This window comes from Sylvia atricapilla, chromosome 20, assembly GCF_009819655.1.
Source record: "Sylvia atricapilla isolate bSylAtr1 chromosome 20, bSylAtr1.pri, whole genome shotgun sequence".
In the NCBI taxonomy this organism is placed as follows: domain Eukaryota; kingdom Metazoa; phylum Chordata; class Aves; order Passeriformes; family Sylviidae; genus Sylvia; species Sylvia atricapilla.
In genome coordinates, this window is record NC_089159.1 from 4,140,863 (window position 1) to 4,167,223 (window position 26,361).

The 26,361-nt window shown below is 43.7% G+C and overlaps 2 protein-coding genes and 1 long non-coding RNA gene across 3 annotated transcripts in view; 1 reads left to right on the forward strand and 2 right to left on the reverse strand.

The window, feature by feature from the left end:
• Positions 1–5,074, reverse strand: part of RABEP1 (rabaptin, RAB GTPase binding effector protein 1) — a 47,235-nt gene extending 42,161 nt beyond the window's left edge. Inside the window, exon 1 of the mRNA XM_066333191.1 lies at positions 4,904–5,074. Within this exon, the coding sequence (XP_066189288.1) occupies positions 4,904–4,937 (34 nt within the window). The 5' untranslated portion in view covers positions 4,938–5,074. The remainder of the gene's footprint in view (positions 1–4,903) is intronic.
• A 4-nt stretch (positions 5,075–5,078) lies between these two features.
• LOC136370012 (uncharacterized) lies at positions 5,079–15,166 on the forward strand. The gene is made up of 4 exons (XR_010745110.1): positions 5,079–5,125; positions 10,815–10,981; positions 14,477–14,525; positions 15,051–15,166. It is a non-coding gene; the product is annotated as an uncharacterized lncRNA (long non-coding RNA).
• A 6,428-nt stretch (positions 15,167–21,594) lies between these two features.
• On the reverse strand, positions 21,595–25,244 carry IFT22 (intraflagellar transport 22). The gene is made up of 5 exons (XM_066333193.1): positions 25,175–25,244; positions 24,547–24,626; positions 24,383–24,472; positions 23,545–23,747; positions 21,595–22,612 (listed from the first exon to the last, which is right to left on the reverse strand). Exons 1-5 carry the CDS (start codon positions 25,211–25,213, stop codon positions 22,464–22,466), a joined length of 561 nt encoding a protein of 186 aa, XP_066189290.1. The 5' UTR covers positions 25,214–25,244; the 3' UTR covers positions 21,595–22,463.
• Between the last annotated feature and the right edge of the window lie 1,117 nt (positions 25,245–26,361).

Here is a 26,361-nt window from a genome sequence, read left to right on the forward strand (position 1 = left end):
GATAGAAGGAGACATGAATGGGAAAAAATTACACACAATTCCTCATTGTACCAGCTGTCATGCTGCAGTTCTGCATTCTCAGGGTACAACAGGCACTGCCTACAGAGCAATAGGACAACTCAGGAGTTTTCTCAAACACCAGGTACTTTCCAGCTAAAAAAAACCCTCTCCCTTCTGAAAGGCACAGAAACATTGACAAAGGGTACACTGGTTATTCTTCCTATACCAATTTACACAAAAGTATCAAATGAATTAAATTTTTCCAGAGATAATTCATCATCATGCTTAACTGACTATAGTATGACTAAAATGACACAATGCTTACCCTATTTATAGAATTACTTGTGGAGGGTAAGTACCATTAATTCAGCCACTATTAAATCAGACACTAAAACCAACTCTGCAAGTAAAGACTGAACCACTGAGAAGTACCAGATCTTTGGTGTGAAAGATGTTCCTCTGAAATTCACACACACAATGGCTTCATAACAGCCTGGTTAGTAAGTGCTGTAACCAGTTCTCACCTTGAAAGACTTCAGTCAGAGTAAAGCCATAATGTCAACCTCAGCCTTTTTCATCTTTTTTAAAACTACATATTTGGTATTTTTAAGGAGAAAAGAGTGTAGTTAAGATACCTAAATTTAAGACAGAAAACTTCACATGTGAGAAGTAGTTTTTAATAAAATGCCTGGAGTGAAAGCCCAGCAAGTCTGTCAGTCAACCATCACCCGTAATGAAGCCTATGGGATTTGGTCCACTCCCACACTGACAGAAATTGTTTGGTTTAGCTTCTTGAAAGTTTTAAAACAAAATTCCTTCTTCAATCACTTTCAAGGGAGTGAACACAAACTAGTTTCACAGTGGGAATCCAATACACCCACCAAGGGCTATGGGAAAGCAGTTAAGCATCCTGAGGCACCAGGCCAGGAAGGGAAGAAAACACATTACTAAGTCCATCTTCTCCATGACAATGGTGGAGTGGCCAAGAAGCAATACAAATTGGCAAAGAATTTACTTCTTCCAGTGTTCAGAATGCAAGAGTGAGTCAGTCCACAGGTTAAAGCATATTCATTGTGCCTTCTGGCAGATCAACAGGTAATGATAAAGAGCATGGTCAGGGTGTTTTGCAAATCTGGGAGATTTGCAATTTGACTTCAACATGAAAACAGACACCTTGAATGCGGATATTCCCATTTCAGAGCAAACCGACCTGCTGAGTGGATCAAACTTCCTTACCAACTCTAAGAAATGGAAACATGAACATTCAAGGTGCCTGTTTTGTTTTTGAAACCAAATTCTTGGATTTGTCCACTGAAAAGACACAAAAACATATAGCCTATAAAAATAATGTGAATGTTTGTATTTTAATTAAAATGTATTTTTGTATATATGTAATATTAGTAATAATATACTAAAATATAGTAATAGATTTAATATTAGTAATTATTGAATAATAATAATAAAGCATGGACCAAGCAAAATGAAAGTGATGGAAGAAATTTTTTGCCTCTTGGAAAGCACCAACAATTTTGAAGTTGCTCCTCAAGAGATTTGACATTTGACAGCTGCATCAACAATGCAGAGCTGAACATCAGCACTCAGTCCCCTACGAACCACACCTAGCTTGGAAATGAGCAATTGCATTTTCAGATACTTCAATTCTGTTTAAAAGTGATATACTTCCAAGGAAAATAACAAGAAATATAAAAGCACCTGAGGTTTTGTTAGTTAATTTTCTGTGTGACATCCCTGACTTCTCCAGCAGCATCGCTTGGCCCCTGGGGTGTGTGACAGCGACAGCAAGTCCCAGCTCTTGTTGGGAGCCTGGATTATTGACACAGGGACACAATGTGGATCATGACACTGCTGCTGGCACCAAAATCAATACGGCAACATCCTCCAACGCTCCATCTACAGCTGAGCAGTTCCCTCCACTGAGAGCTGGCACAGCCTCCCACCACTGACAGACAGACACTTTTGCTGGCCTAAGATACTCCAATACTGGATCAATTCTTTCTGCTAGCAAATTCTTGTTAAAATATCTGATAGACTGTGCCATTAGCAGTTTATCACTGAACAATATCAATGTATATGTTAATTATCATTCTGACTGTACTAATGGTTTCAGTTTAGAGCAGCAAGAAGAGTTTAATAATTGGCCTATCATTCTAATTTGGTGTTGAAGAAATAGTGTTTTATGCTATTGCAATTCCTTCATTGAAATGTCTTCCAGAAATGAGAAGGAGAATTACACTAAATCCTGAACATTCTGATAGGGAAAAGCTATGCCAACACATTTTGTTTGGCAACCTTACATTCAGAGATGGCAAGCACCCAGATGCAAACTAAACTCAGGGAACCTGAGAGGTTTGAATTTTGAATATTATATTCAAAGTGAAAATATTTTGAAAAATAAGACATTACAGCTGTGGTAATGTAATCTAGACAACATGCATAAATTAAAATCTCCAAAAAAAACCCAAAAGCCCCTTGACCAGCATCATCAGGCAGCACACACCTGCTTGCAGCACAGGTCAAGATCATGAGCACGGTTCCCAGCAGAGAGCACAAAGCTCTGGCAGCAGCCAAGGGCTGCCCTCGAGCTCCCTGCAATTCTTATCGTTCAGAAACTCTGTTACCCCACACATGGGATTAGAGGATTATTAATGTCTCCACTAATCCAAAGTACAAACCAGGGTAGGACACAACGCCCATTCTTTTCCTACTCCTCTGCACTACTCCTTCCCCTCTTCTTGGGCCCATTTTCATTTCAGTGAAGGCTTTAGAATAGAAGATAATTCTACATTAATTCCTCTCATGTTGTTCTGTGTGTTATTTCCACCACAGCAGAAGAAGTAGTTCTTTTATACTTGCTTTCCACAAAACAAATCATAGCTGATGTGTCTTGCATGAGTAAAGAATGCATAAGTTATTTATAATCAATACAAGTAATTATAAAAAGCCATTATTTTTCCTTGGGGGAACATACTAATCCAGTTCTATTTTGTCACATGTAATCTTAAATTGGGGGTTACGCTACTCCTTAAAGCAATAAATTCAGTGCAGACAACAAAAATATTAAATAATTAATTTCTTGAATTTTCTCCACATTAAAATAGAACCGTTTCAAGGCACACTTTTAGTAAGTTACTTACAAACAAAACCAACACAGATGAGAACAATAGTACAGTAATCAAAGTGGATAAAAACCCCAAACTGGTCCTATGGCTGCCAAAGGAGGATGGGGAGAGGAGCCATTTTAAGGCTCCAATTCTTTAGTGTAGGACACAGCAACCACTTTCAGAATCCATCCGGCTTTCCAGCCAGTCCCCTTCTGCACAGTATCCACATCTCCCCACAGCCAGGGAGCAGGAAAAAGACAGCAATCCACACCTCCTGTAAGACAGACTTCACCAACCTTTCAAACCACTAAATTTACTTGCACCTTTTTGCCTGCCTTTTACATAACAACACAAATACATCCAACGTGGATCTTCCAATACACTACCAACCTACAACTACCTTTCCTGGCCAAGAGGCAGCCAACGTTTGTACACTGCACAGTTCCCCTGCACACCTGCAGCGAGACAGTCTGCAAGAGCCAAGAGGAAAATTTGTTGGAAGTTGTTCTGCAACCCTCAGAAGAACAATAAACAATGGTTATTCACCACAAAGTACAGAAGAACAATCTCTACCTACGCTGACCTTACAAGCATGACAGCAGGGAAACTCACCTTCCCCTCGGTGCTCTCGAAGGACAAGCCAGCAATGACTGACCTTAATGGAGGGAAAACCCCACAATCTAAGCACTTTCATCATTAAAACCCTCAAAAGGCAGGCTGAAATCCCTGAGGATAAGCACTTTCTCTCGTGTAACTCCACAAAAAGAAAAAAAACAAAAAAAGGCCCACGCAATTCCCTAGACATGCATAATTAAGAATACATCATTGCCCTTTTCTAACAGAGTGCTTTCCCAAGGAAACTCAAACGCTCTGTAAAAGAGGAGAGCCCTGGCCTTGTCCAATGGTTGGGTAAGCACCAATCCTGCAGGATTCTGCACATCCCTCCAGTTCTTCTACATCTACATTATGACCGGCCTCAACTTAAATTCTTGGCTTTCTCACCCCTTCCCATGCAGTAAACACTGTCCCTTCAACCTCACCTTCCAAGCTAAGCATTACCTACACCTTTTTTATATGCAAACTGTTCTGTAACCTCTTCCAAGGTAAAAAAACGTTCCCAATTCCTCTTAAACCAGAAAGGAATAACCTTTCCAAGGCAGGAAACTTCAGGGAAAGCTTAGCTTCCTTCTGCACAGGTCCATACCACCTTGAGAGAAGATCTCTTATTTTCTTTGTCTTTGCCAGCAAAGAAACGCACTGTTCACACTGCACATCCCGACCTGGATCTTCCGAGGTGCCTTTTCCAACACAGGCAAACATCCTCCGCCGCGGCCAAATCGATGACGGCGTCTGTACCCTGGGGATCAATGTCTACACCTGGAGACACCGCCACCCTTCTTCTTCTCCTCCTCCTCCTCCTCCTCCTCCTCCTCCTCCGCTGCCAAAGCGGGGAGGCCTCGTCCCATCCAGCCTGGGCTCCCCTTCCCCAGCAGCAGCGCGTCCTCCTCTCAGCGTTATCCCCGCTCCGTGCGCGCCGGGAGCCGCCCTTGCTCTACATTTACAGCCTAAAAATCCACGGGCGCTGCCTGCCGCCCCCTCCCGAGGCCTTCCCAGCCGAGCTCCCCGGGCCGCTGCCCGCCCCGTGCCGGCAGGTCCCCGCTCCGCGCGGCCCCGGACCCTGCCCGGCCCACGGCGCCCAGGCCGCCGCCCTCGCCCCGCGGCCGGCGCGGCTCCCAGGCGAGCCCGGGGCTGCGCAGGCCTCGCCGCCGCCCCCGCGGTACCTTCGGTGTGGGCGCTGGGGCCCGGCTGGGCCATGGCTCGGCGGGCGGCACCGCCGCGGCCTCCTCCGGGCGGGGACCGCTACGCCACGGGCACAGAGACGGGAGCGGCCGGGCCGGGCCGCCGCCTCCTCCGCCTCATCCTGACAGCGGCCGGCGGCGGGAGGGAGCACGGGCGGGAGGAGGAGAAGCGGCAGGAGGAGGAGCGCCGCGCAGGCGCCCACGGTGAGACACGGCACCGGCCGCGGGCCGGCGGGGACGGCACCGGGACCCCAGACCGGGACCGGGGAACCGATACCGGGACCGGGGACAGGGAACCGGGACTGGGACCGGGGACAGGGACTGGGGGCAGAGACAGGGAACAGCGCCCGGAACCAGGGGCAGCACTGGGATGAACACCGAAAACCAGAGACAGGGCACAGGGACCAAAGAGCAGTGGCCGGAATGGGGAAAAGGGACCAAATAATGAGACCAAATAATGAGACTAGAGACAGGGACTGAGGGCCGGGGACAGGACCTTGGAACAGGGACTGGGGACAAGGTGAGGGTGGCGGTGGTTTCTCCCAGGTCCCTGCTCGGGCTGGCCCCTCAGCTCAGGGCAAGGGAGAAATCCCCGGGCCTACGGCCCCAAGGTATAATTAATGTTTATTATTAAGGAAGTCGCTTTGAGCAACACCAACAAATTCTGCCCTTTAATCGCATAATCCTTGAGGTTGGAAAAGACATCCCAGGTCATCAAGTCCAAGCTGAGACTGATGCCCACGTTGTCACCCCGACCATGGCACTGGGTGCCACATCCAGTCAGTTCCCTGATGTGGTGACTCACCCTGAAGGGGATGGAATCACCCAAGATTCGTGAATCCTCGTGGACAAAAAGACCCTCAAATGTCAGAAGGTTTGCAAATAATCAGAAAGTTTTATTAATGAATTACACACTAGGCATGGAAATTGGTGTATTGGTCCCTGGCCTGTTTTTGGTTGTCACACTTGTTGTCACACCAAAAACGCAGCTGTGGCCTGGGAAGGAGCAGTGGAAGGAGCTGGTCCTGCCGAGGGCTCCCTTCCCCAGCAGCTGGGGTTGGGCTGTGTCCATGGAGGCTTAGTCCTTTGCTGGGTTTTAATCCTTCCACCTAACATACCTGAACTCTGGGTTGTAGCAATAAAATAGTAGATCTACATCATTCGAGCGCATGTAAAATCACAGAAGGCAGAGTTGGAGTAGAAATTACAACACCAGGTCCTTTCAAGGGCAGGATCTGTTGCAATTCACTTTTCTTATGGCTTCCATACGCTAAAATGAGTCACTTTTAAACTGAATCTCACTTGTTGCCACAGTCTTTCGAGCCTTGCTGCCAAAATACATGGTATGGCAAGGCACGGGATTCTGCATGTCCCATTAAATTTTTCCTCATTTAAACCAAAAGAAATCCTGAAATAGGGAGTCTTTGAAAATTATTCCATTTTGCCCTTTTTGATCAGTTGAGGTCAATCTTCTCAGTCTTTGCCATTGTATAAAGCAGGCTTAAACTAAAGACTTAACTTTCCAGTGTTCCCAAACTGAGACATCTAGGGCTTTCTTCATGGAAATTTGGAGAACCCAGAAGTGTCAGCTACTCACAGAATTGCTGCCTTAGTGACAAGTGATCAAAGGGTGAAGTATCTATCACTTGAGGTACATTTACAAATTTCCTAGCTCCTGCTTAGGCTTTTTTAAATACGTAGCTGTATGCTCCAAGCATTCAGTGCATGAATCTCCCTCAAAATCTAGTCCTGAGTGTAGGAACTGAACTCTTGAAACCCCACCCTGGTGTGTGCTCACATGGGTACCTCAGAGCACCCATATTAGCAGCTAATTTCATCTTGTTCATGTTGAGGCAAAACTCTGACACATTTTGGTTGGTCAAGGATCAAACTCAGTGCAGCATCACTCCTGCTGCAAAAAGCAAGTAAGATAATAACAAGCTTGATATCTGTTGTACCTACAAGTGCTTATTAAGGGATGAATATAATTTCACTTTCATCACTTCCATAGATGGGATGATGGGATATTGACTATTGAAATTGCAACATTTCCAAGTCTTTATCTAAACTCCTGAGTTTACATGCTCAATGCGTTTTTATGTAGTTTGAAAAATATAAAAACTCTCAAGGGGCTTGTACTTTTATTTTTCTTTCTTGTTCTTCAATTTAGAGCTGTACTAGCTTTATAGGTGTGGTTCTTACTTAATCTTTCTTTTCTGGAGAGTAATTGGACTTGACAGAGGTGAAGGTTTATGTAGTATCTTACAGAATGTCTTCTAACCTGGAACAATTGAGTAACTTCCTCTGTGCCTCCCAAAATGTCCCATTTAATTCTACTCACTTGTAGTTCTTATAGCCTTGATCTCAAAGGATTTCCCAACATGACTCAGCTAAATCTTAAAAGAAGTAAAGGAGGTTTAGCAGCATTTTTCAGTTAGAGGAAAATGTCTTGCAGCACAGAAGCAGCAGAGACCAGAAATCCTGAATTCCAGTCCCAGTGGTGCGAATGTTAGACAAATGCACTGCTAAGGAATCAGTGACGCAGGTGAGCAGAGACTATTTCTGGGATAAGCTTCTCCAGAAATAATGCTCCTAAAATCCCATGATTTTTTATCAAATTTATTTGGCCTAAAAGCCTGTCATGGGCATTTTCAGCATCAGCACCACAAGCAGCAGACACATGTGAATGGGAGATGCATCTTCCTGAAAGAGTGTGTGTTGTGTCAGTACAGGTGGAGGAGTAGCTGTCACCTTGCACTCTGCCTGAAATTTAATCCTGCTGGCTCATTGAAAAGGAGAAGCTTGCAGGTTTTGTTTGAGCAGTAACATCCAGGGGCAAGCAGTGAGTGTGAAAACACAGTGGCTTCTGGAGGCCAGGAGGAAACTGAGGGGACCTGGGATTGTTTGGTTGCAAAGAGCACAATGCAGTTATCTAGGAGAGAAGTATTTTTATTTTCTTTGACAATAATAAATAAGTCAAAGTGACAATAAATAAATAAATAAATAAGGAGAAAGAGCTTATTAAATCTGTTTTTCTAAGAAGTCTTATAGTTCACTGCCTTTTGCTTATGGGTGCTCAAGCTTCAATGAAACTTTCCCTGCTAATTTTTTTGATCGTGTAGAAACATTTTTCTCTTTCTGTCTTTTTTTTTTTTTTTTTTTTTTTTTTTTTTTTTTTTTTTTTCCCTTTACTTGGGGCACTTTAACCTCAGCTGAGGCTTTGAAGAATGTAATTATCACTGTCCTTATCTGTGACAGTAGTCCCAGATCCTGAGGCTGGTTGAGTTACCCTGGCTGTGTCCCAGATCCATGGCAGGACAAGACCCAGTTGTACTTGCCACAAAGTGCACAGCTTTGGGGGAGTCCCTGCAACTCCAGCACGTCCCTCATTGTGGATGATTAAAGGGGCAGGGCTGTGATCAGACTGAGGAAGAGTATGATCCAAAAGCTTTGTCTTCACAGGAAGTTTGGCTAATAAATACAGAGCTAATTCCTTTTGTTTTGAGTGATACAAGATACTATTGTTCTAAACGACAGCCAAACCAATTCTACAAAACCCAGAGTCTTTAAAAAGATAAACTAAATTTCTGGATTTGCAAGGCCAAGCCAGCCTCTGGTGTGAATCCAGTGGAAACAGGCTGATGGTGGGAACTGAGAAGCTGGCCTGTAGGATGGAGATCCAAAAGGCCCTCTGGAGGGCTGTTCCCCATGTCTGCTGCTTTACTGGCCACAAAGAAGTCAGATTCCATTGTGCCCTGTGTGGTGGGGGTTTGCAGTGAATTCCAGGCCCTGCTCCCAGTGTAGTTCATCTCCTAAACCACCCACTGCTTAATTCAATTAATCCAAGAGAGCTCAGTAAGGAGGTGGATTTGGGAAGCGGCTTTATGGGTTGTCAAGGCTAAACTCCGGTGCACCCACAGGGGAAGAGAATTTCAGAACTGGGGCTCTCTGCCTCAGCAAGTTGGAGATTTCATCTCCCCCACCTACTCTACCTGGAGGTGCTACACAGTGGAGAGTTGGGTAACAGTCTCCATTGGCCAAAACATGCAATGACATCACCTTTGGAGGAATGCAACAAGAATGTTTCAGATGATAGCAGTAAACATGTTACCAGGAAAAAAAAAAAAAAAAAAAAAAAAAAAAGAAAAAAGTGTGTTTTAAAATCCAGGTGAAGCCCAGGGAAGCAGAAATCACACGCATCTTTAAGGAGGGACAGGACAGTGAGCCTTGGCTGCTTCCCAAAGGGAAGTAACAGCCTTGTCCTCCTCACAAAAGAGAAGAGGAAAACTAGAATTTATTGCTTGCACTTTATATATTTCTAGGTTCGCCAGATTTTATCTACTGTTTTTCTCACTTTTTTTTTTTATTGTTTAAAATGAAGTGTTCAATTTCCTAATTTTTTAAATGTTTATTATCCTTCTGTTGAGATTGATGGGTCATTAGCATTAAGTATTGGTTCTAGGAGCAGCTAGAGTATTTCTGGGCTTTGGTCCTTTCTTTTTAAAGCAAAACTTTTGGAGAAAATTTACATTCATCTAAGTATTACCATAAAGAGGCTGGTTAAAAATCCCAAATCAGTCATGCTCTTTGCTTCAAAAGTTTTTCTGGAATGCAAGGAATTTAGTCTGGAACAATTACATTATTTGCAATGGTAACTTCTTAGCGAACCCTGGAATAGTTTATGTGGTTAAAAACCTTTTCAAGAGCAATTGAAAAATTATGTTATCCCATCTATTGTTTAAAGGATTCCATGTGGTGCAGTTCTTAGAATATATGGGAAGAAAATGGAGCCAAAAATGAAAATTTGGCAGGCAAAAAATCGAAGTGCTTGCATTGGCCCTAAATCCAGATACATACACATTAATGATCTCATTTGAAAGATGTCTATATTAAGATCTGAGAGCTCTTGGTGTTCCCAAGGGACAAGCTCATTCAGTGTTGTGATATGCCATGGAACTAAACAATATTTCTTACTGCAAAATAACCAAGAAATCAGAAATTCAGTCTGTGTGGGTAACAAGGGCACATTAAGAACACTGTCTTTGGGTAACCTTGCTCAGCAGTACATCAGAATTGCCACAGCTCTGCTTTGTGCTTACACACTCCTTCCTGGGAAGGTCTAAAAATATATCATACCCCATTCAGACTCACTAAACCTGCATTACAAAGTTACCTGCACACACTGCCACTACTGCAATACCAGCAGCTCTACTTGAATCGCTGCTGAAGGCAGACTTGGACAAAAGCTCCCTCCTGGCGGCTCTGTTACTGCAGCAGGATGTCACAACAGAGGAGAGAGGCACCAGCAAGGCCCGTGTCAGTCACCACACGTTTATCAGACCTCGCTGAGCAAACCCAACGTGGTCCTGCACGTGGGGACAACGAGGGCAGTGGGACCCCAGACACAGCTCCCTTGTTTTCCACTCTGTTCATGAGATTATACTTTTCTTTTAGAAACCTAAAATAACAACAGGGTTTCTGCTTCTTGAGGATGTTTTACACAGAAGTGTTGCCTGTGGTAGCATTTCTCCAAGCAGCAGCCCGTGTGAGCAGTAGCATCTCCTGCATTCAGCTTCCTGATCTTGGAATGAATGGCTGGTTCGTTAACCTCGATGAGATGAGTCATGTCAGATCTGCAGGACTGGGCCATTTATCCTCTTTTCTTCCTCTGAGGCACAAGCAGCTCAGTTATCCCATAAATTCTAATGGCTTGCAATGCCCACTTGCCAAGAGAAGGAGGGAGTGTTTCGAGTACTGTAAAATACATTGTCCCATGTGTGTCGTATTAAATGGTGTAGCCAAAAGATTTCTATGTTAAGGCTTCAACAGCAGTGCTCATTTTGGAGTGTTTTATTAATTCAAGTGTTGTTAACCCTCAGTTTGTCCCTTTCAGAGCTGTTTTTGGAGACATTTAGAAGGAGGATACCCAAGAAGGTGGAGCAGTCTTTGTGTGAGCAGTGGACCAAGCAGCTGAAGAGTTGCCATAGGCTTTCAGGGGATCACCAGATCTGTGCAAGTCCTTCAGATGACCAAACCCACCCTCTGAACTGTTTAATCCAGGTAGGATTGCTGGATTCGAGGACTTCCTCCAGGTGGGATTTTTCAGTGATTCCTGAGCCTTTTCTGGGGCTGTGCTGCTATCTGTATAGCCAGAGGTACTCCAATCCAAATACTTCCCAATACAAGTTTAAATCCCACATCTTAGGTCAGTGGGTACATGCAGCTAGTCCAGATGTTTCTCATCGATGCCACCCCATCCTTATGAGTCCTTTTACTCCCTTTTCCCCTGATTTCTCCTAAATGCTACAGCAATCTATTTGCTTCTTTATTTTACTAAAGTGCCTTTTCCAGACATATGTTCCTTAGATGCAGACACACAAAATATTTTGTACTGCTATGGCACCTTTCATTGAAGAAAGAGCCTTTTAGAAGACTGGAAGAGAAGGAATTATCTTCAATTTACAAGGCTGAGCTAACTCAGAGAGACAGCCTGATTTGCCTGGGGATGCACAAAAATCAGCAGAAGAAATAAAAAAACCCTGAACATTTATCTCCTATCTCTCTGTAGCTTTTTTCCCCCCATAAAGTGTATTTCCTTTGCTTATTCACGACACCTTTAAAAATACAAAAAAATCTTCTGACCTTCTTATGAAAAATAACCAAAGACAAACATCTGGTGAAAAATCATTATTTCTTAGTAGGCAAAAAGATGAAATAAACTAATTTTCTATAGAATCTGTCTGATTCTCTCAAAAAGGTTTGCTGCTGAGATATCTTCCCTGCCTCACTCAGGCAGCATTAAGAAGCTCCTTTCTCCTCTGAGACCACAGGAGGTTTCACATTATGTTGTTAACCTCCCTCAGATCATCCCCTCCATGCACAATCCCAGTCACATTTACATGCAGACATAATGTCACTCAGCCCACTTTATGCCACTTACATCTCCCTTGTTGCTATGGGGAACATTGATAAGGAACCAATTAGCAAATAAAATATTTGAGGCTGAATGTGAAAACCACTGCTCGGTGGATTTGTGTGTCACAGGCACTGACATTTCTTTTGGCGTTTGTCCTTACCTTGCTAAACTTCTTCCACTGCAGCCTCAGCTACATTCTGTGTAGTCAAAACATGTTCTTCTTGGGATTTAGAGGCTTAGACGTGCAACTGTATCTGACCCCGGGGAATTTTTACAGCTCTCGGGAGAAGTGGAAGAGCTCGGAAAGAGCTTTCGCAGCATCAAAGTGCCAAGAGCACCATCCAGTGCCTGAGCTGAGTAAACACACGAGAACTCGGTGGCAGCTCTGCACATCCCATGGTCCAGCTGCACCTGGTGAGATGCACGAGGAGTTCATAGAAAGAGGGTACAGTCATAGAAGAAACTTATAAGGGAAGGCTGGCAGAGCTGGCAGCCTTTCAGGAGGACAGGACACAACCGAGAAGGTCACATCTTTTAAAGAAGAGCTGTATTCTGAGTTGGAGTTACTGAGGGAGCAAGAGATATAGGGAAGGAGGAAGTGGAGGTGGCAATAGATGGGGCTGGTTAAGAAAGGTAGGTGAATTAAATCCATGATGGAGAGGAGCTACTGCAGAGAGAGAAAACTGGGCCAGATACTTATCCTGTTATCCTTCCCCTTTGCAGAGTTGAATCAGCAGAAAGAGACTAGGAGAGTGCACTGGCAGCTGAGAAAATAAGGGAGAAGTGACCTCAGCTGTCACTGCACACTCTCAACAGCCTGTATTGTTTGACAAATGTAGGTAGTCCTGGATTTCAAGAATTAAAATAATGTGGAAAAATGTTTTGCACAGATGTGTGCAATTAGTAGTAAATTTTAGTACAAATGGCTACAGGCTTTTATGGGCTAGAGAGAAGGAACTAATAGAACAAGGAGTCTGTGGGGCTAAAAATGGGCATAGGCAAAAATTAATGTTATCTCTAAAACAGTGATACCCAAAGAGATGTCCAGGAAAAAGAACACAACTCTTCTGTTGCAGCTGTGCAACAATCTGTGGAAACTCTAGGTAAGCAAGGAAATATGAATTTGGTAGATTATGACCTGGATATTTATTAATCAGAGATACAGAGTGCTCCAGTTTAGCACAATATTTGTGGTAATATATCACTGCTATATGCTCTCTAAAACAAGACTTTGGATGTAATTTAGAAATGCTGTAATCCAAGACAGCTCCTCTATTGTGTTCAGTGTTCCCAGGAACAGCTTAGCATGTGTCTGCTTTTACTCTTTTTATATTGAACTTGCAGAGCAAAACTCACTTCTTTGATTAGTATTAAGCAGAGTTTTGTTTGTGCCCTGTGGCAGAAGTGCCCAAATGGAGAGGGTTGGGTACTGAAAACAGAGAAGCATTTAATATTCTGTGGAGGTCTGTTAAAGTTGTCTGAATACATCTGGTATCAAATATTTGGATAAATCAGTTTCTGCAAGTATTTGGACCTGCTCTGGGTCTGTGCTTTGTTCCAGCTTTGCATTCCCTCTCTTCCTTCTTGTTGCTAGAGCCAATAGATGATGGTTTATTGCCTGGTGCAACCTATTAAAGTCCCTTTGCTGGGGCTTGGCAATTAGCTGAGCAGAAAGAGTATAAAAATCACTTTGACATCTGTGGGGTTGAAATGGCAACACCGACTTAAGATTTCCCTAAAAGGTTTTTCATCTGTACACAAGGTGATGAAGAAAGAAGAAAGAAAGGTTATCCAGAGGCTTTGGGAAGATACTGTCTGCAGAGTGGGACCCTGTTTGAGAGCTTTTGTCTGTATAAAATGTGCCTGCCCACCACGGGGAGCAGGGGATATATGGGGATATATCCAACATACTTCCTGCCAGGGAAGGTGAGTGCTGCCCCTCTGCCCAGCACTTCCAAAAGCCACTGCCAGCCCAGCCTCACGTGCAAGAAACACCCCTGCAGAGCTGAGGAATGTGAAGGGAAACCAGGAGATGGTTTTTGTCACAGGACTGATGCCACTCCCCAGATGGAGGTGCCCATCAGTCACACAACATTCCGCAGCCTCGACCTTCCCAAGCTCGTGCATCCCACGGCTGGGCACAGCGAGGAGGGGCAGGCTCCCATCACCCACTGTGACTGCAGAGGTGTGTCAAAGGCTGGTGCATGTGAACCACCCAATTTAGAAGTGTTTGAGATGAATCCTTTCACTTTAGGAACTATTTTATCTAAGGAAGGATGAGTACACAGTGCTACTGTTACCCTGGCTGAGACTTCGCACATTTGGCTTCACTCTTGGACAGATTTCCCAATGAGTGGTGTTTTTCCTGTAAATTTTACCAAATTTACCTGCTCAGAGGTTCTGACTCCTCTGGAGCTATGGCCAAAACTATGAAAGAGCACCAAATGGGAATTCCTAAATTTCACTCAGAGTATTGTAAAGCAACTGTTTCATGTATAGTAACCAAGAAAAATGTCTCACAATGTAACATTTTCTGCTACTAAGAAAATAAGGTATTTTGAGTTATATTCCTTTAAGATGTCTTGCTATGTCTTGCTATGTTTAAAGGCTGGATTTCTTCTCTTTTGTCTTGTTTTCAGGCTTGATACATCAAGAATACTTCAGAGGAGTTATTGCCTCACACCAATGGTAAGGGGAAAGAGAAGCAAGTTATTCATGTTTAATGTTGTTTCGTGCCAGATGTTTTGCTGGTAGAAATCCATAGCTCCACAGGCATCAATTTCTTCAGGATCTGGAATGTCTGACACAATTTCTTTCTCCTTTCTGGATGGTCTGTAAAGGAAGCTGCTTGATTTTGCAATATTGAATATTCACGCTGAGAAGTTACAAGCAAAAACAAAATAATGAGAGACAGGGTCTCTAATAAGCTTCCTGTCACATGAGGCTCTGGTTCTGATGAAGCAGATGTGGTTGCTGACTTGTTTCCAAAATGTTTGTTGAGTGGTGATTAGATTCTGTCATGCTGATGTTATATCTCTGTGATCTCATTCAATACAAGTAGTTCTGCAAACAGGAAAATATTTTTTCCTATGGATTTATATCTTGGATTGTGTTTAGGCATGGATTCTCTGCTGTTTAATGGGGATTGAGTTCATTTTAGCCTGTTTCTTCAATGAGAAATGAATAATCTGTCTTGGCTGTCTATTTTTACAGAACTTGCAGGAATTAAATATTGTAAATTCTAAAAATCTGAGTGGGAATCATGAACCAGTTCCAACATTATTTGGGGCCCAATTCATATAAACAAACATAAACATGAGTCTTATTTTCTTACAAAAGCAGAAGGTAAGAATCAATCTTTATTACTTGGTATTTCCACATTACCTGCTTTATTCTCTTCTGGTTTATTGTGACCAACCATAGAAGATATGCTTTATATATAAAGCTGTATAAAATATGGTACTTCTTGCCACATTGAATGCATATTAAGACATCATTAATTTATGCTTCTTATAGGCCACATAAGAGGTCACATACTCTTTTTATTGTCCTTGCTGGAGCATGGGAAAGAGGTGACATGCATTTTAAACTTATATGTTTGCATAGGCAAGTGAAAAAAAGAATACTAATTCTAAAGGAAAAAATATCTATTCTATCACCAGTTCTGGTGCAGGAAATATAGAATTAAAATTATCTTTTGGATTGCTGAGTCCAGTCTTCTGCTTCTGTAGTGAGCCAAGTTTCCAATCTTTTTCATAAACAGCTTGGTGTTACTCAAAAATATGCTCTTTCCTCCTTGTTGTCTCTCCTATTCTCCCAGTTTCCTACTTTATTTGGTATTTGTTCCAGAATTTCCTGCTTTTGATGGAAAAAACCTTTTAATTTCCATGGTCAGTATAGGCATGTTTTTCTTGTTCTGTGGAATGCCTAAAAATCCATTACTGCAGGTAGCCATGTCTGTATAGGGAATAAGGGAGAAAAACCCTTATAAGAGGACAGAAAATCTACACTTGGGTAAATCCTTAAGACTCAAGTCTGTTGGAAACCAGGCTTTAACAGCACTTAGCATAAAGTATTTGTGTATCTGATACTACCAGGTTTTTCTGGGACTGGCAAGTGAATTATTTAGTAATGGAAACTGCATGTGCATGTGTTTTGCTTCTGTAGGTTCATGTGATAGAAAACTGTAAGAGAGTCTATAGGGATCACAGTTGCTCAACTTTGTGTCACAGACCCTGTGTCTTAACAGGGCTCAGAAATTCCCATTTAGCTGGGCAGAAGAGAGAGAACAGAGTGGCAAGTCTCAGCTTTTATTGCTAATGCTTTGTAAAATAACATTTATGGTCTGTAGATTTGGTACTGTGCAGATCTCTGTGACTTAAAATTTATTACACCACTTCATATTTGTGCATCTCTCGCCAGTTCCTGGCTGTGAAAGAAATTAAAGATCCAAAAGGTTACCTTTATATTAATAGATCCAGATATACCCAATGTTTAACTTCCCTGGACAAAGGAATTGCATCAAGGGCTGGCTTGTCCTGTTAGCTTGTGACAGTGTCAGCCCTGTGTGCTGCAAAGCTTCATGGAGCCTTAGAGAATAAAAAAGAAAAAAGCCAAGTGTACGCTCAATGGAAAACAGATGGAGTTTTCATTAGATATTACTTTTAATGATCTGCTTTAAAAGTAAAGATACACCATTCTGAGCAGAAGGGCCTCATAATAGCTGTGTTTGGGTCCCAGGCTCATTAACTTAGCTACAGATAAGCAAAACTGCAAGATCTTTGTATCATTAGAGGTTCCAGTCAAGCTTGCCTACCATTATTAGAATTCCAAACACAGCAGAACTGTTTTGGAGCCTTAACAATAATTTATCCTGAAGATGTATCTTTATTTAATGATTCAGAGTTGTTATTATGGGCCTGGCAGTCATTTGCTCAATTTCTGGAGTATTACCATTTAACCTAGGTCAGGATAAAAATCCTGGAATTCATTGCAGGGCAGACCTGAGGGCCTGTTCTTTACAGTCCACTCAGCTGTGACTCTCCCAAATGGTGTCACTGCTGTGAGAGGTGACCTCAGCAGTCTAGAAAACCTGAAGATACCTCTTAAAGGGAAGGACCCTGCAATCTGTGCCTGTGGGCACTAAATCAACTTTTGACATGTAAAGAACAATGCAATCCCAGGGTTTTAGGAGTAGATGCTTGCTGCCAAACCACAAGAAATGCTTTTGTCTGGAACTCATGGAGCAGTAACATAGCAGTGGAGGGTGTACCCTTGTCTGTTATTCCCTCTGAGCAATTTCTCAGAGACTTGTTACTAGGATTCAGATAGATTTCATGGAACTAGGAGAGAAATAGGCTTTAATTTCCTTACAAATGGAGGGAGAGACAATAGAACTCAGCAAAACATGTGGCATCTTTTTCTTTCTGTCTGAGAGTTATGCAAGCAAAACCCAGTGCCAATCTTCAGGCAGTACTCTGTACAGTGAGACTCACGTGAGAAAATTTGTGTTACCTTTCTTCTGGTATGAGCTGATAAAACTGATTGATTTTCTCTGCATATGTGTAAATACAACCTATGTCTTCAGCTGATCTCCAGCTGGGGAATACAAATCAGAATACAAGCTTCTCAAAGTTCAAGGAAGTTTGGAGCTGATGTTCTGGTTCACTGCCACCTCTGCAGAAAAATACCTGCATGAATAAAAAAAAATAGGTGTCTTCTTTTCATAAGAGACAGACTAGAAGGATCAAGTCCAGTGACAATTTATCACAAACTGCTAATTAAATACTGTTATGGAACCAGGTTTTTCCCACTCTGTTAGAAACCTTCTTCAACTTCCAGACTAGAGTTATTGGTTGATTAGTTTGTTCACATTTAATATTGTGTCAAAGCTGCCTTTTAGTTTAGATTAAACACAAACAGAATGTATTAGATTTCCTCTGGGGTTTTTGTGTCTTTCAGAAAAAAGAACCAACAAAACTTGTGTTCAAGGTCAAATTATTTCCACATATAATTTAAGGGCAAGGGGAGAATAAGCAAAATGAGCAGATGGTAAATGAGTGCTTTATAGTTAGGTTTGTGTACCTTAGTTACAATGGTCCAACCCTTTTCCAACAGCATTTCTGCTCTTCTGATTGCTCCTGTTACATTATGTCCAAGTAATAGCAGTTGTTTTTCTTTCTTTATGATTTCTTTGCAGACATCAAGGATATCCCCTTGCTATGTTGCTAGAGTGCAAAAACCCAATATTCTTACATTATTGTTTCTTTCTTCTTTAGCCATTCAGTGGTCTTTTCCTGATTCAGTGTACCTTTATGAGCATGGTGGCCCAACCTGAACTCCACCTGAACAAGCCAGTTCCATCATACTGGTGATTCCAGCACGAGGTGAGAGGTTCCCACTGTAGTTTGTGAAGAATTTTCACAGGATGAATTCTCAGCAAATTCTAAGCAGGTGCCTTTCCAAGGTGTCTAGTTATGCAAAGCTCAGTCACCCAAGGGGAAACTTGTCCTAAGTAAATTACCTGTATGGATCAATACAAAACTGCACACCTGAAGTGACAAAAGGCTTGCTTTGTATATGGGAATTAACCCCTGGACTGCTTGGGTAGCAGCACATGGTGTCTGGTACTGCTTGGTGCCATGGTGTCTGACCAAAGCTGTGGAAATTACTGCTGCAGTGTTTGCAGCCTCCTGGGGAAGGCAACTTCTCAACCAAATAAATTGGTATTTTGGCACATCTTTGTTGCACCGAGTATTCCAACAGTAGAGAATTCTGGAAAAGTGACAGGAGAAAATACAAGTGACCTCCACAGCAAGGTACTGCTGTTGAAAACTTGAGTTGTTTAAGATGTGATTTTAAGAGGTCCTGGATACCTTCTAGAAGTTGCTTCCTAAAGCATCTGCATGTCAGCACCCTACATATTTTAAACTGAGCATGTAAAACCCCAGCATGGATGGCCACTCTTCAGTGTGGGGGCCTACGTGACTCCCTTTAGTCACTTGGCAACACAATAAATAGAAATAGCAACGTGGGATTTCTTATGTCTATTGTGTCCATTAGAACAATACCACTGAGAGCAACTGAGACCAAAGGCCTGGCCTTCAAAATATAAGACTTGAAAAGAAAGCTGCATTTTTTTGGTAAGGTCCAAATGTATTTTATTCAGCTTTGCTGCTACTCCCAAAGTTTAGTTGTAAACAAGTCACACATCTGGGTAGCACTGCCTGTAACTGTCTTTACACTCACCAGGAATTACTGGCTTCACAATGTTCTATGTGTGCAGAAACAGCTTATAAGTGGTAACCTAAGCAAACTCTTATAACTGAAGAGCTTAAATATCTTCAGTGACCAGCCTGCAAAATAGCCACAGTCTTTAACTTTATGGATATAACCCTGAAGTCTTGATATTCTGCATTTTAGCCCTGCAGAATAGGGCTCTGATTCTGACTGCTCCCGATCAAATTTCCATGCTGACCCTTTGTCCAGACAGGTCAGCTGTCCAGAGCAATGATGTCCTAACTGCTTTTGTGGGAGGTGACTGTCAACTTGAGTAGAACTCAAGTACAGCTATAGAGGATTTTGTAGCTACACAGCAATAAAATTTTGAAAACCATTTCTGTACATCATAAATAAAATGAAGTAAGCTGTCAGGATTATCATTACTCAGTGCCAAGTGACAAAATAATGTTGCACCTGAATAACTTCTGTTGAAGTGACAGATTGTTTTCTCAGTGCACAGTTGGCATATCCTGGAGACTTCGGATTCTGCACTGTGGAGGATGAATTTATTTGAATTAATATTTAAAATGTTCTATGCTCCTGATTCCAGCCTCAGTTCCCAAAACCATGACAGAAAAACTACTGGAAAAAATACCCACTGAATTCCAGTATGGACAGGGATCCATGGAAAGGGATAGGGAACTTGGAGACTCCCAATTTGTGCACAGCTGATACAAAGCCAGGGTTTAGAGTTCATGGCTGCTGACAGGGTGAGAAGGGGACATGACCTGTCTGTCCACTCTAAGAGACTGAGGACACCTGGAGAAGGTGATATTTTGGAGGAGTTGACAGGCTTCACTGGTTGTGTGCCTTTTTCTTCTTGGAATGGCCATTCCAAAAAGCATTTACAAGCTTTCAGCATGATGGTGAGGTCCTCAGCGTGGAAGAATGAAAAAAGAGTGCTCTTGCTGCAAAGCTGCTGTTCTCCTCTGCTCCTAGATTGTTCCTACTCCCAGGCAAACCCACAGCTTGCCAGCTGACTGGTGGCTGATTGCCACATGCTCCCAGTTTCCTTTACACTTGCCTGGCACTTCCTCGGCCTCCCCAGCAGAAACAGGACAGAGCAGGGAACAGCCCCTTGTGAACCACCTGGCTTCAGGCACAGAGACACAACTGCCCCCCACAGTCTGGGGAACACCAGGATGTGGCATCTCCTGGGGCTCTGCAGGCTCTGAGAACTCAGGAGGGCAGAGAGAGAGACTCAGTGTGCATTCCTGGGCTTTCCCACACCCCTCTCCTAGCTGGGTGTCCTCCTTCATAAATCATTAATGAAAGATACTTCTGAATAAATACTTTCTCTGTTATCTTCTCCAGTATTAAGGATTAATTTTGCATGAATCTATGTCTTTACTGTTCTTCAGCAGTGACAGAAACTCATTTCTTGGCCAGATTTTATGAATGATGTTCCATATTTATTGTGTATTATGACCTTTTTGGATGATATGAAGTCAAGTCTAGGCATCTGTCTTTGGTTCTAACACTATTTTTCTTCTCTGATAAACAATATGTTGCAGTCTACAGATACCTGTAATTTACAACCTCTTTTTTGAGTTTAAAGTAAGATCATGATTAACATTTTATATGAAGCAAGGTGGTGAACAGGAGAGTTCATTGACTTTTGAATCCTGGAATCACCCAAACAGTTTTACCTTCCAAATAAAATATTTGGCAGGTTTCACACCAGTGTTTTACCAGTGAATATCACAATGTTGCTGTTGGGAAAAACTGAGTTTATTAAGGCAGTATATTTTAAAAATTGGCTCCAGCACCACACAGCTGGCAACAAGGAAAAAGTAATCTAAGGCAGCATGTAAAAAACTGTTCTCTAGTTAGACTGTGTATTTTTAATAACTGCCTCCAACAGACCACCCTATGACACTGATTGCAAGCACAGAAAGCCTGATTGCTCAAAAATCATGTAAATAATACATAGATGTTGAAATGCCAACTTCCCACTATTCACTTCCAACCTATTCTTTTCATCTTTTTCTGCTTACTTTACTTGTTTCTTTCCCAGTGTCCTTCCTCTCACTGATGTTTTCCTTCAGTACCACCCTCTTCACCTCCCAGAACCAACTGCAGCTTTTAGCTTTAATGGCAGAATGGGAACTGTACAGAGATTTTTTTAATCTTTCACCTCACATGCCACTTGCACAAGGACAGGCTACTCACTACTCAGAGAAGAACAGTGAAAAGAGGAAAGATAGTAGAATAATTAAACTGGATCACTGAAAACCCCATGAGTTTCTTACTCCTGTTGCCTTGTACTAAAATACATGAAGCACTCCCTGGCTTATAACATACTTTCTCTAAAGGATGTTTACTAAAAGGCAGTGTCAATGTGGTGTCATTTCTTTGGCTACATCTCTTCTTGTGGGCTGAAATGTATTACAACTTTATCACTATTTTCCTTACTAAAAATGAAACAAGAGTTCCACAAACCCATAATTAACTTCCCCTTTGAGAACAAAGAGGATGCATTTTTTAAATGTTTTTATTGCCTTAGTAATGCATGTTACAAAAAAAAAAAGTCTTCTGCAGCAAAACACAAAAAGAACAGGAACGAGTGCAAACCAAACAAATCAGAAAGTAAATTATCTATGAAACCACTTATTTCAATGCAACAGGGAACAGTAAAGTTTCGAAACAGCTTTTCCTCCTCTGAAGAATGCAGAACTTATTGGAGCTCCTGACATAAGTCAAAATATTGCACTAAACCAAGATTTCAATTCCTTCCTCCCAGAGAGACCTAAACATTGTCCTCACAACATGTTTATTTTGTTGGAATAGACAAGAAACTTAGTCCCAAGAAAGACTGCAACCTGCTCTGTCCTGCCAAGGCAATGGCTGTGCAATGTGCTCTCTTCAAAGGAAAGACAACTTAGAATATAAAGTGGATTTTAGACCATGACTTCTTCTCAGATCTCTATTCCAATCAGTTTGTACTGACTTCCAAAGACAAGAGTTCTCCAGCTAACATGAGCACTTTGCCCAGATGCTTCAGCAGAACTCCACTGTCTTATGCTCTGTCAGGATTTCTTTTCCAAGCACCCCTGCACAAAGGAATTCTGAAGACATGACCCATAACTTTGTATTTTGGGCCACGCTAACCTAGTAACACCTTCCTGTGCCTCTGATGCCAGAGTGCAGCTACAAAGTTACTCAAATTCCTGGATATGCAGCCATCTCCTTGGCACCACAGTTCACTTGATGTCAGCAATTATTCACAGACTGAAGTATTTGTAGCCTGGCAAATTCTCTGTGGCAGGGTCTGTTTACAGGCTAGTATAGCTTACAAAGGGAAAATCGTATTTTTTCTTCCTTGTTCAGTATTTTTTCTTAATATTATGAGATAATTGACATTTCTTCCCTCTCTCTGCTCTCATTTATTATGGTGATAATGCTTCTGAAGTACTTGATAAATTCCATCCGAACATCTTCGGGATCTTCCTCCAAGTTGGAATGTATCAATTTTAGCTTGTTCAGTGGATAAGCTTTGAAAGGAAATAAGAATAATTAGGGATATTTCTCTTATAAAAGAAATAGTCACAGTCAAGGTCAGAAGACAGCTCATGCTGAAGGCAGCTAGAATTCAGTGGTACCCAATGTTTGACACCCCAGATAACACAGAGCAGGGCAAGGAGAAATGCAGCAGTTTGTCAGTGTTGCAAACAAATACAGCTTATTGCCAGATTAAATTCTTCAAAGTTTTTTATTACTGAAGGGTAAAGTCTGGTTTTGGTCTCACATTCAGTTAAGCAGAATTAAACAAACTGGGCACGGAACTGCAATTTGACTGTTGAAGTGATATGATGCTCTTTGATTACTTCAAAATTATGGAACAATATTGTTGTATTAAATATATATTAATATATTAATGCTTATAACCAACATGTGCTTTTTTGAACACTGGAACAGGTTGCCCAGAAGGCAGTGCGTGTTTTCACTGCCATAAATAATTTTGCAGTATCTGAGGTACCTGTTGCTAATTTTAAGATGCAGCTCATTACCCGTTTATTTCAAAGGGCTCCTGTTCTTTTGAGTGGCAAAATGCAGACTTAAATGCCTTCAAAAATGTCTGTTACAAAAAAAAAAAAAAAAAAAAAAAAAATCCAATGTAAGAACTGAACTACTACTGATGAGAAAATATGGCAGGAGTTCTAATTTCTGGCTCAGCTGCATACACACTTGGAGAAGGCACTCAAACTTCCCCTTCCCATTCATATTCCATTTTTGTGAAACAGGAATATCACTCACTTTCTAGGTGACCTTTGAAATCCATAATTTCTGTTTTTGCAAAGCACTTTAGTGTTCTTTAATCAACAGATTTAAATGAAAAATGCAAGCGATAAGGTATTAACAACTTTAAAGACACAAAGATCAATGAAAACCTCTGAGCTACAAATGGAGTTTTCCACCTCCTTACCCAAGGACAGGTTTTCTGTGTCCCCTGCACTGCCTGGCTTGTGATGTGCCACCAGGAGACACTGACTGTCCAGCAGTGGCTGCTGCTGCACGAAGCACGAGTACCACATCTCGATTTCTTTCAGGTGGCTGGGCAGCTCAGGGTTGAAAATTATTATTACACCATGGGAGTCCTTCATCAGAGCTGGCCAGCATGTTTCAAACCTTGAAAAGCACAGAAAATTGAAAGACTGACAGCTGTACAGCAGAAACATGCACTCAAACTTCCCCAAGTTTTTTCCCCTTCTCAAGAACAAGTACTTTTTAAACTATAACATCAGTAACCTTGCCAGTTATATATCATATTCCAGGTATTCTGACTTACCTATTTTATGGTAATTGATCCCATGATTTTCTGATTTGATGACAATGTAGAATTTGGTCAAATGCTCATATAAACATAATTAAACATTGCCCTAAGAATGGATCATTCTCAATTCCATCTTTTAGAAATTAAGGCCTCAATCATTTGCATACATTGTTTGAAGTCCAGTCACATAATTTAACAGAGATGAAGGCAATCACACAGTGGGCCTCTGTTTCCTGTATCTGTAACTTCATTCCAGGAGTTGTGGACTTTAGTGTTTTAGTCAGTCCTTATCCAAAACAGCTGAGATCATGGCAGAGAGTACCTAGTGTTGGATGCTTTACAACAGAAACTATAAAAATGTATTGTGGTAAAGAGTCAGGAATACTCCTCATGTCACACAGATCATTGACTTGAGCCTTAAGTATGAATATCTCGTAAACTGAGCTATCAGGAGTTCAGTAACCTGGAGGATGTAACAATGCTGCCTTACTTTTGATCACCACTGCAATCCCACAGCTCGAGTCGACACCCAGCGCCCTTGTTGTTGCCATTGAGGTTTGGCTTCTCATACTCCAGGATCCTGCGGAAAGGATGGACACACGATGGGATGTGATGGCACAAGCACAGCGCGGGGCTCTGGGGGCTCTCGCTCACCTCACCCCCTGCGTCGGGCTGTAGCTGCAGATCCCTTCCGTGCTCTCGGACACGAAGTTTGCCAACACCGACTTTCCAGACTAGCAGAACGCGGGAGTGAAAGACACGCGCAGGAATTTAATGTGCCAATGCCACAACGTCGGTGCTCACCCAAGCGCCCCGCGCCCTCCCTCCCGCAGAACCCTGATGCGTACAGAGCCCGGCCCCGCTTCCTCCTCCCGTCCCTCGCTGCCGCCGCGGTGAGCCCGAGCCCCGGCGGTGAGCCCGAGCCCCGGCGGTGAGCCCGAGCCCCGGCGGTGAGCCCGAGCCCCGGCGGTGAGCCCGAGGCCCCGCGGTGAGCCCGAGGCCCCGCGGTGAGCCCGAGGCCCCGCGGTGAGCCCGAGGCCCGGCGGTGAGCCCGAGGCCCGGCGGTGAGCCCGAGGCCCGGCGGTGAGCCCGAGGCCCCGCGGTGAGCCCGAGCCCCGGCGGTGCCGCCCGAGGCCGGCGGTGAGCCCGAGGCCCGGCGGTGAGCCCGAGGCCAGCGGTGAGCCCGAGGCCCCGCGGTGAGCCCGAGGCCCGGCGGTGAGCCCGAGGCCGGCGGTGAGCCCGAGGCCGGCGGTGCTGCCCGGGGGTCCCGGCCCGCGCTCACCTCCCGGGGCCCCACCAGCAGCACCTTGGCCCTCAGCATGGCGGGCGGGCACGGCGCCGCCCCGCGGCCGCTGCCCGGCAACGCGCGGAGCGCGGGAGCGCGCTGCCATTGGCTGTGCCGCCGTCACGTGACGTGAGGGGCGGGGCGAGGCGTGAGGGGCTGTGGGCTGTTCCCGCTCCGGCCTCTTCGTGTCCCCGGGCAGGGGCATGGTGTGTCACTGCCGTGGTGTCTCTGTGTCCCCGCTCCGGCCTCTTCGTGTCCCCGGGCAGGGGATTGGTGTGTCACTGCGGTGTTATCTCTGTGTCCCCGCTCCGGCCTCTTCGTGTCCCCGGGCAGGGTCGTTGTGTGTCACTGCCATGGTGTCTCTGTGTCCCCGCTCCGGCCTCTTCGTGTCCCGGGGCCGGGGCTTGGTGTGTAACTGTCGTGTTACCTGTGTGTCCCCGCTCCGTCACGGCTGTGTCCACTTCGTGTCCCCGCTCTGTTACCGCTCTTTACGCGCTCTCTTTACTGGTCTGTCCCCTTCGTGTCTCCTCTCCGCCCTCTCAGGGTCCCCTCTCCAACCTCGTGTCCGTCCGCTGTGTCCTCAGTCCGTCCCCTCGGCGTCCCTGCTGTGTCCCCTTCCTGTGCCCAGACTTGTCCCCAGACTCTATCTGCTGTGTTGCCTCACTGTGTCCGTGCTCTGTCCCCGCAATGTCCTGGCTTGACAGAATGAGAGTCCACGCCGTCTGAAGCTGCACCAAGGGAAATCTATATTGGATGGCAGGAAAAAGTTTTTTACAGAAAGAGTGATAAAATACTGGAATCGTCTGCCCAGGGAGGTGGTCGAGTCACATCACATCCCTGGATGTGTTTAAAAAAAGATTGGTTTGGCATTCAGTGCCATAGTTAAGTTGAGGTGTTAGGGCATGAGTTGGCCTTGATAATGTTAAAGGTCTCTTCCAGCCTGGTGATTCTGTGTGAGAACTCTGTGTGCTTTGTCCCCTCACTGTTCCCCCGCTCTGTCCCTGCTCTGTCCCTGCTCTGTCCCTGCTCTGCCCGGCCTGCTTGTTGAGCAAGATCTTCTAGAGCAAGGTGTCACAGCAAAAGAGCAAAGGGAATCTTCACTATGTATGTGCTGGTGTGGCTCAGGGCAGCTTTGGTGAGGGGAAAATCCTCCTGGCACATCCCAGCTGCTGCTTTGAGCAGGG